Source organism: Alligator sinensis, unplaced genomic scaffold (assembly GCF_000455745.1).
Source record: "Alligator sinensis unplaced genomic scaffold, ASM45574v1 scaffold7_1, whole genome shotgun sequence".
NCBI classification, from domain to species: domain Eukaryota; kingdom Metazoa; phylum Chordata; order Crocodylia; family Alligatoridae; genus Alligator; species Alligator sinensis.
Genome location: NW_005841843.1, coordinates 4,677,970 through 4,693,807, shown reverse-complemented (window position 1 = coordinate 4,693,807; position 15,838 = coordinate 4,677,970). Strand labels below are relative to the sequence as shown.

General features: G+C 42.5%; 1 protein-coding gene across 1 annotated transcript in view; it reads right to left on the bottom strand.

Annotated features, from left to right (window-relative positions):
* Positions 1–15,838, bottom strand: part of LOC102385477 (teneurin-2) — an 818,212-nt gene that overhangs the window by 241,807 nt on the left and 560,567 nt on the right. Inside the window, exon 5 of the mRNA XM_025205636.1 lies at positions 7,024–7,262. Within this exon, the coding sequence (XP_025061421.1) occupies positions 7,024–7,262 (239 nt within the window). The remainder of the gene's footprint in view (positions 1–7,023; positions 7,263–15,838) is intronic.

The window sequence follows — 15,838 nt, the reverse complement described above, 5'->3', positions numbered from 1 at the left end:
TTGATGGGCAGTTGGCTAGTTCTTATATAATAAAGGGCTTAGTCTGTCTGACTGTCTGTCTGTAATGCTCTTGGATCACTCTGATTGGTCAGTGAAACAACCAATCAGAGTGCGGAGTGCCACCATGATGACAAAGGGGACGGAGAGGTCAGCGCTGCTAGCCTCACCCCCATGCTCTGTCCTTGCTATCATGGCGGTGCTCTGCTGCCTCTGAAGAGTAGGGCCAGGGGTGGGGGACAAGGTCAGTGGTGCTGGATGTGGTGCAGGGTGCAGGTGGAGGGGGATGGAGGAAATAGCGGGGCAAGCTTCCCCTCCCCCAACCTGCTCCTGGGAGGTGGTGATGGCACAGGGTGGTGGGTGGCAGTGCTCCATCCCCCCGCCCCCCCCGCCTCATTCTTGACAGGCAATTGGCTAGTATGGATTATAATATCTGAGGTTCATTCACAACTCTACCAACAGCACATCACTGCTCATAGTGCCCTTCTGCAGTCTACATTGGACAGATAGGGCGATCACTACATGAAAGAATAAATGAACACCAATCTGACACCAATCTATCTGTGGAAGAACACTTGAACCTCCTTGGACACTATCACTGACCTGAGGGTGATCTGATCTGAAAACTGATCTGAACAGGAAACTGTGGAACAAGAAAGATTGTGTTAAGTACAGTTTAAGCAGGGACTGTGAATTATTATCCCATTACCTGGATTAGTTTTTGTGACTTCTTTGCTCCTCTCCCCATCCTTTCTGCCTTTTTATTCAAATTTATCTCTCCTTCTGTATACACTGCTTTGCACATGTCCTTTCACAGCATCTGAAGACATGAGCTTCAGCCCACAAAAACTTGTGATATATATTTACTTTGGTTAGTATATAGGGCAGGACTGGGCAAAATGCAGCCTGGGGGCCGGATGTGGCATTCTATCTGGCCCACAGGGCCCCTAAAATTTTAGAAAATTAATACTTATCTACCCCTGACTGCCTGTCATGTGGCCCTCGATGGCTAGCCAAAACTCAGTAAGTTGCCCTCCGCCCAAAATAATTGCCCGCCCCAATATAGGGTGTAAATCTACTGTGCCTTCTGCTTCACTTCAGATGAACTATGTCTCTCCACTCACTTTATTTACCTGTGTAGTTCATCATTTAATGCTAGAGATCGGAGAATTTTACTGAGAGACTTCCAAAAATGCCTACAGTCATCTTCTTAAGAGGACACAGTTAGGTTAGAACTCATGAGGCACAGGAATAGTTTAAATTATTTCTTCCAATGTTCTTTACTCTGTATCTGTCAATACTACATTTTATTTGCCACTATTATACTCATTCACCTACATTTGATAAGTCCCTCAGGAGTTCTTCATAGTTTTATCTGGTCTTGACATACCTATACATTAGAGCTCTTGTTCCTAAACCACCCAGTTCCAGGGACCAGTTCTTTAGACTAGTTTAGCACCTATTTTTATGGTGGCTGCATCCAGACAATGCAACCTATGTGATGTGATCACAAAGCTGGGGAGAAGTGCTTGGTCAGAACTGGGAGGAGAAAAAGGGCAGCAGATTCTCAGGGTTGACCCCTTACCTCAGGGATTGAATAGGTAGTAGCCAGGGGAGGGAGCCCTCATTTAAGGTAAGAGGTGGCCCAGTGGGGCTCAGGTAAGACACTGGCCTTTGCACTCAATAGGAGAACTTACATAAATTCTAGCCCTTAGTTTAAGAGTAACAGTACTCAGACACAGATTAACAGCTCTCATGTTCCATTCCCTGGGATTAGTGTAGGACTGGGGTTGCTGGTTTCCAGGAGGCATTTTGCTAGTTACCTGTTTTGGAGACCCAATGCCAAAATGGCTGCAACTGGAAGGGTGATTTTTTTCTGCAGGAATTTTTTTTCTGTAACAAATCAGGATTCCAGGGAGGCAGGTCTGTAGGTTGAGGTCAATATCAGAATTTATTAGGTGAAAAGTAGCCAAATCAGAACTCAATTCCCCAGTGGATCCAGTTCCCTCATGAACTAGAGCTAGAAGTAGATTTAGGACAATCTCTTAAAGAAGGGGAAAGCAAAATATGGCCCACGGGCTGGATCTGTTCCATCAGCCTGTTCTATCTGGCCCACAGGGCCCCTGTTTATATTTATATTTATCTGCTCCTGGATGCCTATCAAAGATGACAGGAGCCAGGGGAAGTAGGACTCAGGGGAAGCTGGCAGCAGGACCCAGCAACAAGGCCAGTCTGGCCCTGGCCCACCTCCAAGCCCCCTCCCATCTCCACCCACCCCTCAACTGGAAGCCTCTGCCTACCACAGCTTTCATTGCTTCCCTGCATGCCCCTGGTTGCTCCAGCACCATGTGGCCCCCAGCTGTATCACTGGATCATGGGAGCATGGGGCTCATGCCAGTACCCCAGGGCCAGGAGCCAGAGTGTGTGTGTGTGTGTGTGTGTTCATAGGGTGAGTCCCACACACACACCCCACCATACACATGCACCCACACCCCTCCTTGCACTGTCATACATGCAGACCCCCACACTACCTCATACACCACAACCACCTTCACCCTCACACAAATTTCCCCCACAACCCCCATATCCACCCACACCCTGCATATCCACACCCACATGCTCCCTCACCTCACACCCACACCCCCACACCTATCCATCCCCACAAACTCGCCACAGATGCACCCACAGACCCCCCACAAAGCTATACCCACCCCCTCCACAATATACAAGAGGAAGAATTCATTTGAAGCTATTGTGCAATCACCTTTACGTACACTACACAAACACATGTAAATCAGGACAAAAAGATTTTTTGAAATCATATTAATGAATGTTGTAGATATTTGCTTTTTAGGATACAATCTGGTATTTTTCTGGTTCCAAGATGGGAAAACCACTTGGTGAAAGGAGTACTATTGGAATGCAAGGGGAAGTACTTCTGGTGGCAAATGGAGTGGGACTTCCAGTCACAAGTTAGTATCCAGGGGGCAGGTCACCTGTCAAGCGGTGGGGCTGTTTTTCTATTTGCGTGTCCAGGACAAAAACACTTCTTTATTTAATGCAAAGGTGTAATAGTAAGGGCTTTGCTTAATGTTCATAGCAAGAGTTTTGTATGCGGACTTTATAGTAGGTCGGTATTATAGCACGTAGCTTTTTGCTTTGTGAGAGTGACCGAACCATGAACCTAGATAGTAGAATGTTGTAATAAAGTGGAATGTGGTAAACACCAGGTGTGTTGAATCACGACTCATCCCCAAATTCTTAGCTTGAGATAACCAAATCCCTAGTTCAAGATAACGTTATTTACTCCAGACTATATAAGCTGTACGTTCTTAAGTTACAGGAGCTCCTCACACTCTGGCGAGAATCCTGACTTGTGCAGAGCCCGACGAAGGCTATCGCATCCCTGGGATCGAGACACTCCGGAGCCAGAAGAACTATGCGAGGTACCGGCTGCTGCCTAGAGCCAATGTAAAGTGATCATCCTCTCTGCTCTGTCTTATTGCCTGCCTCTGCGAGTATCCTTAAATAAAGCTTTGCAAAAGTGAGAACTATCGTATGTCCTTTGTTCAAGCGCAGAAAATCTTCTGAACCCAGTAGTTCATTCTAAGACAAAAGGGTAGGTCTGAATATACCCAATTGCTTCCTCAGAAGACTGATATAAAAAAATATGGCTTTTCTGCTATGGCCTTATGATCCTTAAGAATTCTCTTTACTCTATGATACCCTACTGGATCTACCAGATTCCTCATTCTGCATAATTTCTTGTAATCTTTTTTAAAAATACTTAGCACTTTGCTCTTCAATGTATTGCTCCTTCACTCTGCATACTGCAAAACTGTTTCTTTATTGTTTCCCCAGTCCTTAATCTTAGTGACATTATTTCCTTTTAAACCTGCTTCTTCCTCCTGCTTGTTGGGCAGCTCCATTGTGTATATTATTCTCTGGTTAGGATAGTGCTGAAAGAGACCACCAGTTCTGTCCTGTCATTTACATCATTTATCTGAAGTTGCAGGTTGTTCTTCAGTTCTCAAGGGTCAGTGGATTGTTTTAGTTAAAGTAATAAATAATAAGAAATGACAGATTATAAAGTAGTAATCCATCCAGGAAAGCTTTGCTTTAGTAACCTAAATACCAAAGATAAATGTATTTCATAATCCATCATTTCCAAGTTACATACATGATTAAAATATTGAATTTGCAATATATGGTATCCCAGTTGTATTATCGCTCACACAAAGAGCTACTGTATCTTAACTGTCAAGTTCAATAAATAACATTCTTTCTAATCCCTTTCTTTATATAACACACTAAGCCTATTGCTGTTTTCAAAAACAGAAACATAACTATCCTCCTATACTTACTCTCACAGACTGTGGAGCCAGGGTCTGACAGAGCTGAAGCATAAACAGGGCGGAAGTAACTTGCCAAGTCTTCATCCTTTTACACATTAGCCTTAAAGAGAAGTCAGCACTTTGAAGTAACCACTTTAGAAGGCCTCTCACCAACCCCTTCCAGGACCAAAAATCATTCTGTGGACAAAAGAGATATACTCCTCTCTGGAATTCTAACCTTTAACAAGTTAGTATGACACATAATCCCTTTTTGTCTAGATTCATTTGTATAGGTTAGCGCATACAGTATTAACTGATAAATTCATTTCACTAGTAGTCGTGTTGAGATGAAACGGGAGCCATGTGTGCATGACACTTTAAAGCAGGCTAAATGCTTTTGCACTGCTTTAATGGTGCCGGTGTTTGCATGCCAGAGCGGCACATTGTGTATTACTTCTAGCCACTGTAGGAAATTCAGCGGCGTAATGCATCTTAAATGACTTGGAGTGCAACAAACTAAAACTCCTTCAAGGAGTTTTAGTTTGCTGCCCCTACAGCTGCCCCTACAGCTGCGGAGCAAAGCACTGGGCTCTGTGCAGCTCTGTGGCTCTGCAGGAAGCCCTGCAGACAGCCTGGCAGCAGCCTGGGAAAGCAGCTCCACCCATGAAAAGCAGCGAGCCTGATCTTTTTCTTTTTTCTCCCCTGGAGCTTCCCTGCCTGCCTGAGCTGTGCGGTGGCCCGGTGCTTCCCTCTGCAGCTGTGGTACCCCCTGGGACCACCCGAACCAGCTGCTTGCGGGCGGCTGCCGCCGGGGGAGGAGGGGGAAGAGGGGTCTGTAGCTGCCACAGATGAAAGCACCAACTGCCCCCCACAGCCCAGGGACTGCTCTGCCCACTGGCAGCTCGCCCTCCAGTCCTCACCGCAGAGGCAGGTAAGTCAGTGGGGTGTATGCACGATATGGGGGTTTAATCAGCCGTAAATTGAAGTGGTGTTTTTTAAAACCCACCACTTCAATTTAGGGTCTCATTTACTTATGTCAGTTCTCAAGGTGAGAGGCAATGTGGATTTCTTTGTCAGCAATGCATCCCTGGATGCTAACCCATTTCTATAAATGGAGATTTTTGCTTCCAATTCCAAGAAAATTCCGCTGATTACTCCTCAATGCACCATGCTGCAATACACCAGACTGGACAAGATGGCAGGTATCTTCAGTACATTTTCCCAAGGATAGAGACTCCCAGTTCCTTTTGAAAGGGCTTTATTCTTCTATTCCCAAACCTCTGAAAATTACTCACTTTGTAGCCTATAGCAGAAATGTGTCAAGAATGCCAAGAAGCTAGAAGTTTGGGCATACTGCCATTAATATGGAACTGGATATGTATTGTATCTTAATGTATAAGGTACCAGGCTAATATCTGTAGGTACTTCTTTAACACATACAAGCTACATCACCACCAGACTATACTGGGGGACAAATACAATCAGAAGTAAAGATAACTAGAAGAATACAAAACCTACAAGGAGTATATTCAAACACCAGGTCAGGATTACTCTCAGAGGTGTAATATTATTGGTCAGCAACATAATGATGAACAATTACATAAAAGTAAAATAAAAATAAGTATTTTTGTATTCTGATTATGCCTGAGAAACATCTGTGTAGAGCATGAAACAAGATGCCAAGAAAAGAAACTGGCCATCTACTACTTAGCCATGCTCAGTGACTGTCTTCCCATGAGTGGGAACATTCAGTTTGTGGTGCCTCATGTGGCACTCGTGGTTCTGTTTGCAAAATTAGATACCAGGAAATCCCAGTATCTAAAAACCCCATAGCAGAAAAAAGCAGGGTGGTGCACATGGCTGCAGCATGCACTGCCTAAAACCAGAGCCTGGCCAGCCTGAGCCATGCTCTGGCTGCTGGTCGGGCTCCATGTATCTGGATCGCCACCACTGCAGCCTCAGGAGGCCCCCAGGACCCCAGGTAAGGCTGTTGAGGCCAGCACAGGTGCTAGCCCCAGCCTTCCCTACCCCATCCAGAACAATTTGCTGTGCATCAGGGCACAAATCCAGGGGCATGACCAGGAATAACTAGCAGCAGCACAAATATGTGCCACAGCTATTTGTCCCTGGGGAAACACACATTCCTGTTTGTGGGGACATGCCCTTTGTGGCTTATTTCAATTAATGGCAACCTGGACATTTCAAACAACAGCAATCTTATATTCCACTAGCTTGTAAGCAGAATGTGTTCTTTGCTTTTAGTATGATGGGTTATTGGCATTGTTTGAATTCAGGTTCCAAGAACCCCTGTGCTGTACAGAATATGTCACAAAAGTAGCTCATCTTCTATTTGATATGGGTGAGGGATACCTGTTAGTTACAGTAACACTATACAACAAAGGCTGTGAATCAGTATGGCATTATAGCAACCAAAATCAAAGAAAATGTGTTACTCTAGCTTTAAAGTTTGACAGCTGAATCAAGCCCTAAAATGTTGATGTGCTTATGAATTTTGGAAAAGAAATATAACCTCCCCCCCTTCAGCAAGCAGAATTGTGAAAGGAATTATAACAACCTTGCACCTGCTGAGTTTTGATTTGCTGAGATGACCCAGATAAATGCAACATGATTTGATAGGAGGAAACAGAGCTTCTTACCAGCTTGTGTGGGATACAATGAAACATAGGCTTACCTATGAAATAGGCTAGGAGGATGGCAAGCAGAACTGCAGCAGCAATAGCTGATAAAGCAGCACATTTCCAGCTACAATACTTGGAGGGCTTTTTCAGCTTGAACGCATTTCTGGAGAAAGTATTTCTAGGCAACAGTCTAGGTGGTGGTGTATAAACTGTTCCTGAGGTCAAAGGATATCCCGGGGAAGAGCTACTGAACAGAGGGGTAGTTCCAGAAGATGTCTTAAACAAGAAATGCCTGAAAAACAAGAAAATGGGACACATTTTAAAAGGTGCAGTACTACGGTTAGAGAAAAATATCTCCTCTGTGGGCCTTTATTCAGGCTGTCCCCTTTGCCTAGAATCTCCTTCTTCACCTGGTTCACAGTGACCTGTCCCTCTTCCACATGTTCCTCCTTACAAAATTACCTCCAGAAAGGGTACCCTATCCATCTAAAGCAGCTTTAACAGACTTGACAACAGAAGAAAATAACAACAAGATAATCAAAAGGAAACAAAAAATAACCCTAGAGCTAGCAAGGTGGGGTCTAAACTACTTCAATTAATTAATCTAGATTTTGTTCTCACCTTCCATTCATATAGCCAAAGCAGACAGTTAGCTATATGATATTTAAGGGCAAGGATCAAGGCTTTGGTGTCACTCTGAGTTACACCACTATAGACTGATATAACTGGACTGACCACAGTTGTGTTACACTGGGATGACAAAGACATGTAAAATGCCTCATACGCTTTTGCTTTGCATAAAGTTAATGTTACATAGTAATATCAGCTATACTTCTGCATAACAGAAAAATAAAGGCAACTCTCAAATAGTCAGTGACTACTACAGGGAAAAAAGAACTAAAAACCTCAATGTAACAGTTTTTTAATTATTTTTCACCATTCTATTTTTAATTTAAACATAAAAGAATCCAAAGATAATGAGAGAGAGAAGCCAGTCTGCCAGCCCTGAACACTGGATCCATCCAGTTACTTATATAACAGGGACACCATAGGCAATAGCAGTACAATCCTATCATACTGTACTCTACCAACATGCCTCAAACCTACTCATGAGGGGTCAACTCTTAGGTTTGAAATTTGGTTCAGTTACTATGGGCACATCTACACGTGCATTTAAGTGCAACTAAATTTAATGTGCATTAATGCACATTAATTGATTTTCGGCAGGTGTCTGTATGTGCAGAGACTTGGCACTAAAGTTAGTGCCAAGTCCCTGCAGCCCTGCCATGTGTCCCTAGTGGCTGGGCATACCCAGCAATAAAGTTAGTGCTGGTTCTCACGTACACATGTGCTGATGCGTTTGATCTAATCACGCCTAAATTTGATACCTGCATTTTCAGGTATCAAATTTAGGTATGATTACCCTAATTTTGCCATTTTTAATGCACATTAAGTGCATGCACATGTAGACACACACCTGCAATGTGCATTAAATTAGGCTAATGTGCATTAACACGTCTTGTGTAGACAAGTCCCTTTCAGTACTTTGCTTCTTGGCTCAGTGTCCCAAGAAGGATGCTAATTAATTCCATATCTGGGGGTGGGATTTCTGACTGGTACAGCCTAAACAAAATCACCAGTTCATTTCACAGCTATGACATGGTAACATGTTTTCATTTAAAATCAGTTTTTATTTGTACATTCCTTGCCAGTTGCAACCAGTCCCAATAAATGCAAGAGGAAGAGAGATTTTTTTTTTTAAGGAAATGAGGACCACCTGAAAATCCAGGTTCCTTACAGATTTCTTACTGCCACAGAAAGTCTGTTTGATCAGCTCAACCACCATCATTTTAAAATACAAGATAAATAAAGCAGAGATCCCCTTTTGCAAGGATGATCTTTTAATTCATTGGGGCTTAGCTTCAACTTGACATGGTGTTAGCAAAGACTCCAACCTGACCAATTATGTGTCTTTTGATATTGTAACGACACCTTCAAGCAATGGCATGTTATCTAGCTCTGAGATACAAAGGTAATATAATTATAAATTCTTGCTTGCTTGAATTTGACTAGGGTATGCAACTAATTCCAAAATGTACAATGCCTGTATGTTTATTAGTTTAACTAAACCGTCATCTTTCCTTGTAAACATCCTTTCGTCACTTACAGGCTTAAATGACTTCCCCTGAGAGATCTTAGCCGAACAAATATTCTGAAGTCAACAAGTGCACTAGTCTCAATAACAGTCCTGGCAATGGCTGTCAGCAGAATAAAGCCTGAAAGCATTTCAAGTCCATATGACAGACACATCTTTCAGAGTTAGAACTAAACACTAAAAAAGGAAAAAAAAATGGTACCACTTTGGGAAGGTCCTAGGTACCTTTTTAGCCAGTGAGATTTAAAGATATTCAGCAATTTGCAAAATTGGACTCATGGTATTTATAAAAATTAGGTCTTATTTCAGTTGTAGCAGTGTTAACTGAATACCAATGTTCTGAAAAAAGAAACAAGCAGTTGCTATCAAACTGCTTATCCTAAGCTTTAAAATTGGATTTTAGTCACTGTTTATTATATCAATGCTTTGGAAGTTTGGAACTGAAGTGTGCTTCCTAAGTATCTTTTCCCCCATCATCATGCATACACATGCTCATTTGTCATTATACAGTTTCTAAGTGCTAGGCTGCTGGAATTGATTTTTATTTTTTAAAGAGCACTGAAGCATTTGTTTTGAAATAAAACCCAATGCATAATGAATTGCATGGACGGTGGAAACAGTTTGAACAAAATAAAAGAAAGGCTGTACTGAGGATGTGCCAATTTTGACAGTCTCAATTTATGACTATACGTTGGAATTTGAAGATGGTCTGTCAATGTGACATGTTTATGCATTTTTTAATTCTGATAAGCATTATACAAATTATTCTCACCCATTTTTACTGCTTAAATGACCATCTGTACTTTCTCCCAAGAGCCAGATACAACTATTATGAAAGTACACAACAGTTCAAGTCACTTCTGTGTCAATTGCACATACTTGCACAGGTATTAGTATTCTCTTACATAACTAAAATAATAACAATCCTTCAAAAAACTCCACAGAAAAAAATAAACATAGTCAGCAGTTGGTTTGAAATCTAAGTATCTCAAACATTTCCGTTTTTTCTTAAAGTGTTCCTATTACATGCTGTTTTCAAAACAATGAATAAAGACACAGTAATATTCTAATCTAATCAATTATTTAATGGAGAGCATTCTGCAATTAATCTTCCTGCCAAATAATGTTGCTGTTCTTTCCTGTTTGTACATAATATAGCAGTGGTGAGATTCAGTGTTAGTATCATTCCTAATCCACACTTTTATAGATGAACTGTGAGAATGTGCTTATGGAAGAAACCATGTTTAAAAGGTTTCAGCCTCAGATTGATCTACCCTTGCAAATTAAAAACAAATCTTTAAGGCTCTATTCCAGTTACAAGAGCACAAAGAATAACACAAAATGGTTTCAGATGCTTTTTTTGCTACCAGAATAAAAACAGCTTTCACTGATTATAATATACATTTGGGAAATAGGGCTGGTTGGGTTAACCTATGGCTCCTGAGATTTCTACTTCTCTTGTCTGACTGACAAGTCGATCATCTGTAAGCACTATCATTAACCTCAGCCCAAACTCCCCCAAATCCTCATTATACCAGCAGCCATTTCCAGTTTTGAGCCTAAGGGGCTTTAATAAACAGTCTTCTGTTAGCTTCCTTTTTATCTCTAAGAGCAAATCTCAGTTGAGTCAAGCAGAAAAGTACAGTTCTTGTGCTGCCTTGATCTAAAATGTCAAGGTTTTTAACCCAGGATCTCTGTGTGCTGTTCAGCTAACAAGGCCAACTACAGTAGCAATGGAAGTCTGAATATAAATCATTGTAAATTGAACTTGGATATAGTGAAACAATGGTCATACTGAAGATGGATGAACAAACATCCTGAACTATTTCAATGGAAAGTGCCAATCAAATTCTGTTTCATGGGAGGAATAAAAAAATAGATTTTACTCCTAGAGGGTTCCATTGTAATGAAGTTACATATGGAAACATCTCAGATCAGCAATAAACTAAAATCGGACAGACTACAATCCTTTTTCTCAACAATAGTCTCATGTTGATCAACCTGAGAAGAGCTTGTAGTATGATCACAAGTAATGTACAATGAAAAGAAATTAACTTCTTTCACTGACCATTCAATTAATGTTAAGTAGAGCCCATACATTTACTGTAAAATTGGAATTAAATAAACCAATAATCACATTCCTTAAGCTTTAGCTCTTCACCTGCCTAGTGGTAAAAAGAAAAAAAACACTTCCATCCTCTAATTAATATTAATACTTCATTTCTGTAAATCACATTAAAACAAGGTATACTGGGCTATGTGCCATAGTAGACCATTTAATTTACCTTCCACAGCTAGAGAATGGGAATAACTTTATGTCTGAATAGCAACTGAAATAAGTTTGGCAGCCTCAGCCTACTCCCTGCTCTTTTCTGTCACTATCACAAAACTGTTGTGTGACTTGGTGCAGCTGGCTTTTCTGCTCAGGAACAGACTAAGAGTGCAACAGCAACAATATTGCATTTTGGGAATTTAGTGTGTAGGAGAGCTTTAGGAAAATATCTGCCCATTGCTTACATATATCAAGTCAATGCTGTCACACTTAAACAACGGTATCTGCTCCTCAACTTCACGAGCATGGAAATGAATCAATTCCATTTTTCCAAATAATGCCTGGAGATGGTACTTAGTACAGCAGGCTGTGACACCCATTAGGAACGAGACGCATCTTATTAGAAAATGTCACTGAGGCCATGACATGCTATGTAAGTACATCTTGCAAAGGGGACACTTATCCATGTGTTCATGGAAGAAGAATAGATAGATAGTGATGCATTTTGTACTCCTCAAGACTCTAGCATTCTATACTTCAGTACTTATTCTTTCTGGAGGGCAAAAGATACTGTGGTCTTTGCATGGGTAGATGTTGAGACTTTACTGTGGAACGAATTTGGCAGCTCCGTAGTAAACCCAATGGGAAGAAGGGACCTGGGTGTCTTGCCAAAACCCCCTGTCCTCTTCCCCTGTTCACACCACCCCAGCTTCTGCAAAGGAGAAAAGAGAAATGATAGGGGTCTGTAATACTTTAAGCATCTTACCCATATATTTTGCATCTATAATAATGAATGTATGCAAAGGATTGTTTTGTTTTGTTTTACTCACTCAAAAGATTGAAGTTGGTAGGGCTGGTGCTGATTTGTCACACATCAAGAGAATCTTTACTTCCTGGTAAGTGTTTGTCTTGCTGAAATTTGCAACAACAGCAATGAAACATGCACTATCTGAATAATTAGCAAGTCAGTTTATTGGCTGCAGTGCTTCAAAAATGAAGTCCCATTTGTGATATTTAAGCTGTATTAAATCATATCACACTGTGATGTTATGCAATGCAATTCTTCACAGCATAAACAGTGAAAAACTAGAATACAGTGTGGAATGTGACATGCTGATTCTCATTAAAAAACCTTCCATGGCTCCCTAAAATCCTTTTCTGGAGGAATAGCCATGATTTATTCTATCTCAACACAAGCTGCTGAGTGGATGACAAACTTGGACGTCAGGTTTTCATAAAAAAGCAGAACATTTAAGAACATTTTTTGTGGGGAGAGGGTTGTTTTTGTTTTTTGTTTGTCTTCCATATAGGGAATGGCCATCTAAACATTTTTGATTGGTTACCAGGTTATTTGTTGCTCTCTTTTACCCCCTATAACCAGAAGGCATGCTCATGTTGTCAGGTTCCAGGAAAGAAATGGCAAGACAACAGCCAGGGTCACAGACAAGAGTTATGTTTTTTGTGTCGTCAACCCCCTGAAAGCTCTATGTGACACATGTGCATGGCTGCAGAGCGCTTTTCAAGTGGCTGATTGTGTGACAAATTAACCCTCATCAAAGAGGGATCAGATGAAGGTGCTCCACTTTACAGCGCCTTAAGGAACTTGTGTTCCCGAGGGATATATTTGTCATGTGATTGGGGCTGGGCTGATGCAGCCCAGCCCTGCCCCTGGGGCTGTCAGCAGGGAGGAAGAGGGAAAAGGGAAGGAAAAAGAGGGAGCGAGTTGCCGGCTAGGATTTGCCTGGCCTGAGCTGGAGCGGGGGATTCAAGACCCCCACCTCAGGGCCCCTCCCAACCCCTCTCCCTCCAGCTCAGGCCAGGCAAACCCCAGTTGGCAGCTTGTTCCCCCTCCCTTCTCCTTTCTTGTTGACAGCCTTGGACCTGGGAGGGCGGGGGGCAGGGCTAGGGGAGGGGGTGGCTCCTTGGCTGCAAGCAGGCTCCTCGGGCTCCTGCAGGCATGCATGATTCCCTCACCCCCAGTCCAACAAGCAAACATCTGTTGGGAGGGTGGCAGGAACACTAACTCATGGCGCTTTATGTAAACTACCATGAGTTAGAGCATGGTAGTTGGAATCACAGTGTTCTCTTTATTTTTGTGACATAAAGTTGGGACTACTAGCAAAGATTTGGAATCTTTGGAAAATACACAATTAATTTGATTTGATTTACATCATTAATAAATATAGAGATGGTTTCTTCATGTAACCTACTTTGTGTTAACATTTATTTAAACAGATTTTTACAAAACAGCACCTTGTTGCCTATTTATTAATTTCTCCATTTTTATTTATCACCATTGCTTATCTGCTAAGGCAAGCGTTGCTATGAAAAATGCATATAAACACCTAGTTTTTAAAACAGAAATATTACTTAGAGAAGAAGGACACTGAATCTTGGCCCCAGTGTTTTTCAGGCTTTTACTTGCTGTGTGTGACAAACATCACAGGCTTAGTAATTGCAGAAAGTGGGAGGGCCACATCTATAATTAAACTGAAAATACACCCTGATTTAAGAAGAGATTTTAAAGCCCTGCAGAGCAGCTACCAGGTTTATCATGAAAATCTGTGTATGTGTAGGTAGTGACAGACACACCAGACTTTACTTTGCATAGTTGATACTCAAACTAGAAACATCATGTGTCTGCAGGCAACAATGCATCAATGTTTTAGAAGTAGAGATTCTGTAATGAATAAAGATATAAGAAGTCTGCTTAAATATTGTGAAGGAGCACAAAAACAAACAAAAGTACTGCTCAAATATGAAATTAGTTCTATTGGAAAGACACAGTATCTTTGAGAGAACAATCTATACACTTGTACCTTATTTAGGATAACCTCATAAGGAACAAGACTAGCATAAATGTGGAATAGTTCCATTGACTTAGTGGTCTAACTGGTGACTTATTTTGGAGAAACTTTAAGGACAATCAGGCTCAGATAATGGACCTGAACAGGATCTCTTTTACATTTAAGTGTAAATTCAAACTAATTCTATTGAAAGCAATAGGATTACATCTGAGGATAGTCAGGATAGTCAGGGTCTAATTACCAAGAAACACATTTTGTTTTCATTTATACCAGGCTTGTCCAACATGCGGCCAGCCAAGCCACTTTCTAAGGCCTGAGGTGTTGCGCCAGGAAATGAAAGTAAACACTGTTTACTTTTGTTCCCACCCCTTGTCCCTCCCTCAGCGGATTCCTAATGGCTGCTGAAGGGCTGGGGAAGGGACAAGGTTTCCACACACACCGCGTCAGCTTGACTTTGCCGATGCAGTGCGTGTGGGAAGAGGAGTAGCCATGTGCTGCTCGGGATGGGATGAGCCCAGCCAGAGCAGCAGGGGCTCAGGTGCACTTTCCCCCTACCTGCACTGGTCAGTCCTGAGTGGCACATGGCTCCGCTACCGCTTCTGCTGGCTGGTGCTGACCCAGGCGGGTCTGTCCCATCTGGAGCAGCATGCAGCTGAAGCCAGATTCCCACGTGCTGCTGGGGATGGGAGGAGCCCGGCCAGGTCTGCACCGGCCAGCAGAAGCAGCGGTGGAGCCATGTGCCACTTGGGACCGACCAGCGCAGGTAGGGGGAAAATGCAGCTCAGCCCCTGCCGCTCCAGCTGGGGTTGTCCCATCCCAAGTGGCACACAGCTTCACTGCCACTTCTGCTGGCCGGTGCAGACCCGGCTGGGCTCCTCCCATCCTCAGCAGCTCATGGGAAGCTGGCCTCAGCTGCATGCTGCTCTGGATAGGATGGACCCAGATGGGGCAGCACCAGCCAGGAAGAGTGGCATGCAGCTGAAGCTGGCTTCCCACATGCTGCTGGGGATGGGAGGAGCCCAGCCGGGTCTGCACCGGCCAGCGGATTGGTATAACGTGGCAAGCCTGTGGCTGGGGAGGGGTCAGGCTCCCTAGATCTGAGACCTGATGTAGGCTATGGCACAGAGACTCACTCTGGAACAACGTGCTAATAAACTTGTGTCTGTACCTGCCAGGAACCCAAGTAGCAGGTGGCTGATACTTAGGAAGCTCATGTGAGTAAAGACTGCTTATTGCTTTGTGTGTGGCCTTCAAAATGTTTTTATCCTACTAAAATATGCCATACTTTGTGAGAGTCATTGCCTCTGTATGAGAAAGCAGAATCATAGCCATTGAACTAAATTCATTTTGACTTATTTGGTTGGTACCTTGGGCTGAGATTTCAAAGCTGAGTCAAAAAGCCAACTTCCATTACAATGAATGGAATTTAGAGGGTTCCAAATCTTTTATGAAAACTTTATAACATGCCTATCTACCCCCTCAACCATAGTTTGGAAGCTCAGCCAAAGAACATAAGAGCATAAAAAGTGCCATGCTTGGTCAGCCCAATGGTCCATCTAGGTCAGTATCCTGTCCCGAACAGTGGCAGAGGTGGATACTATAGAGGGAGAGGTTTGAACTGGTTAGACCCATTT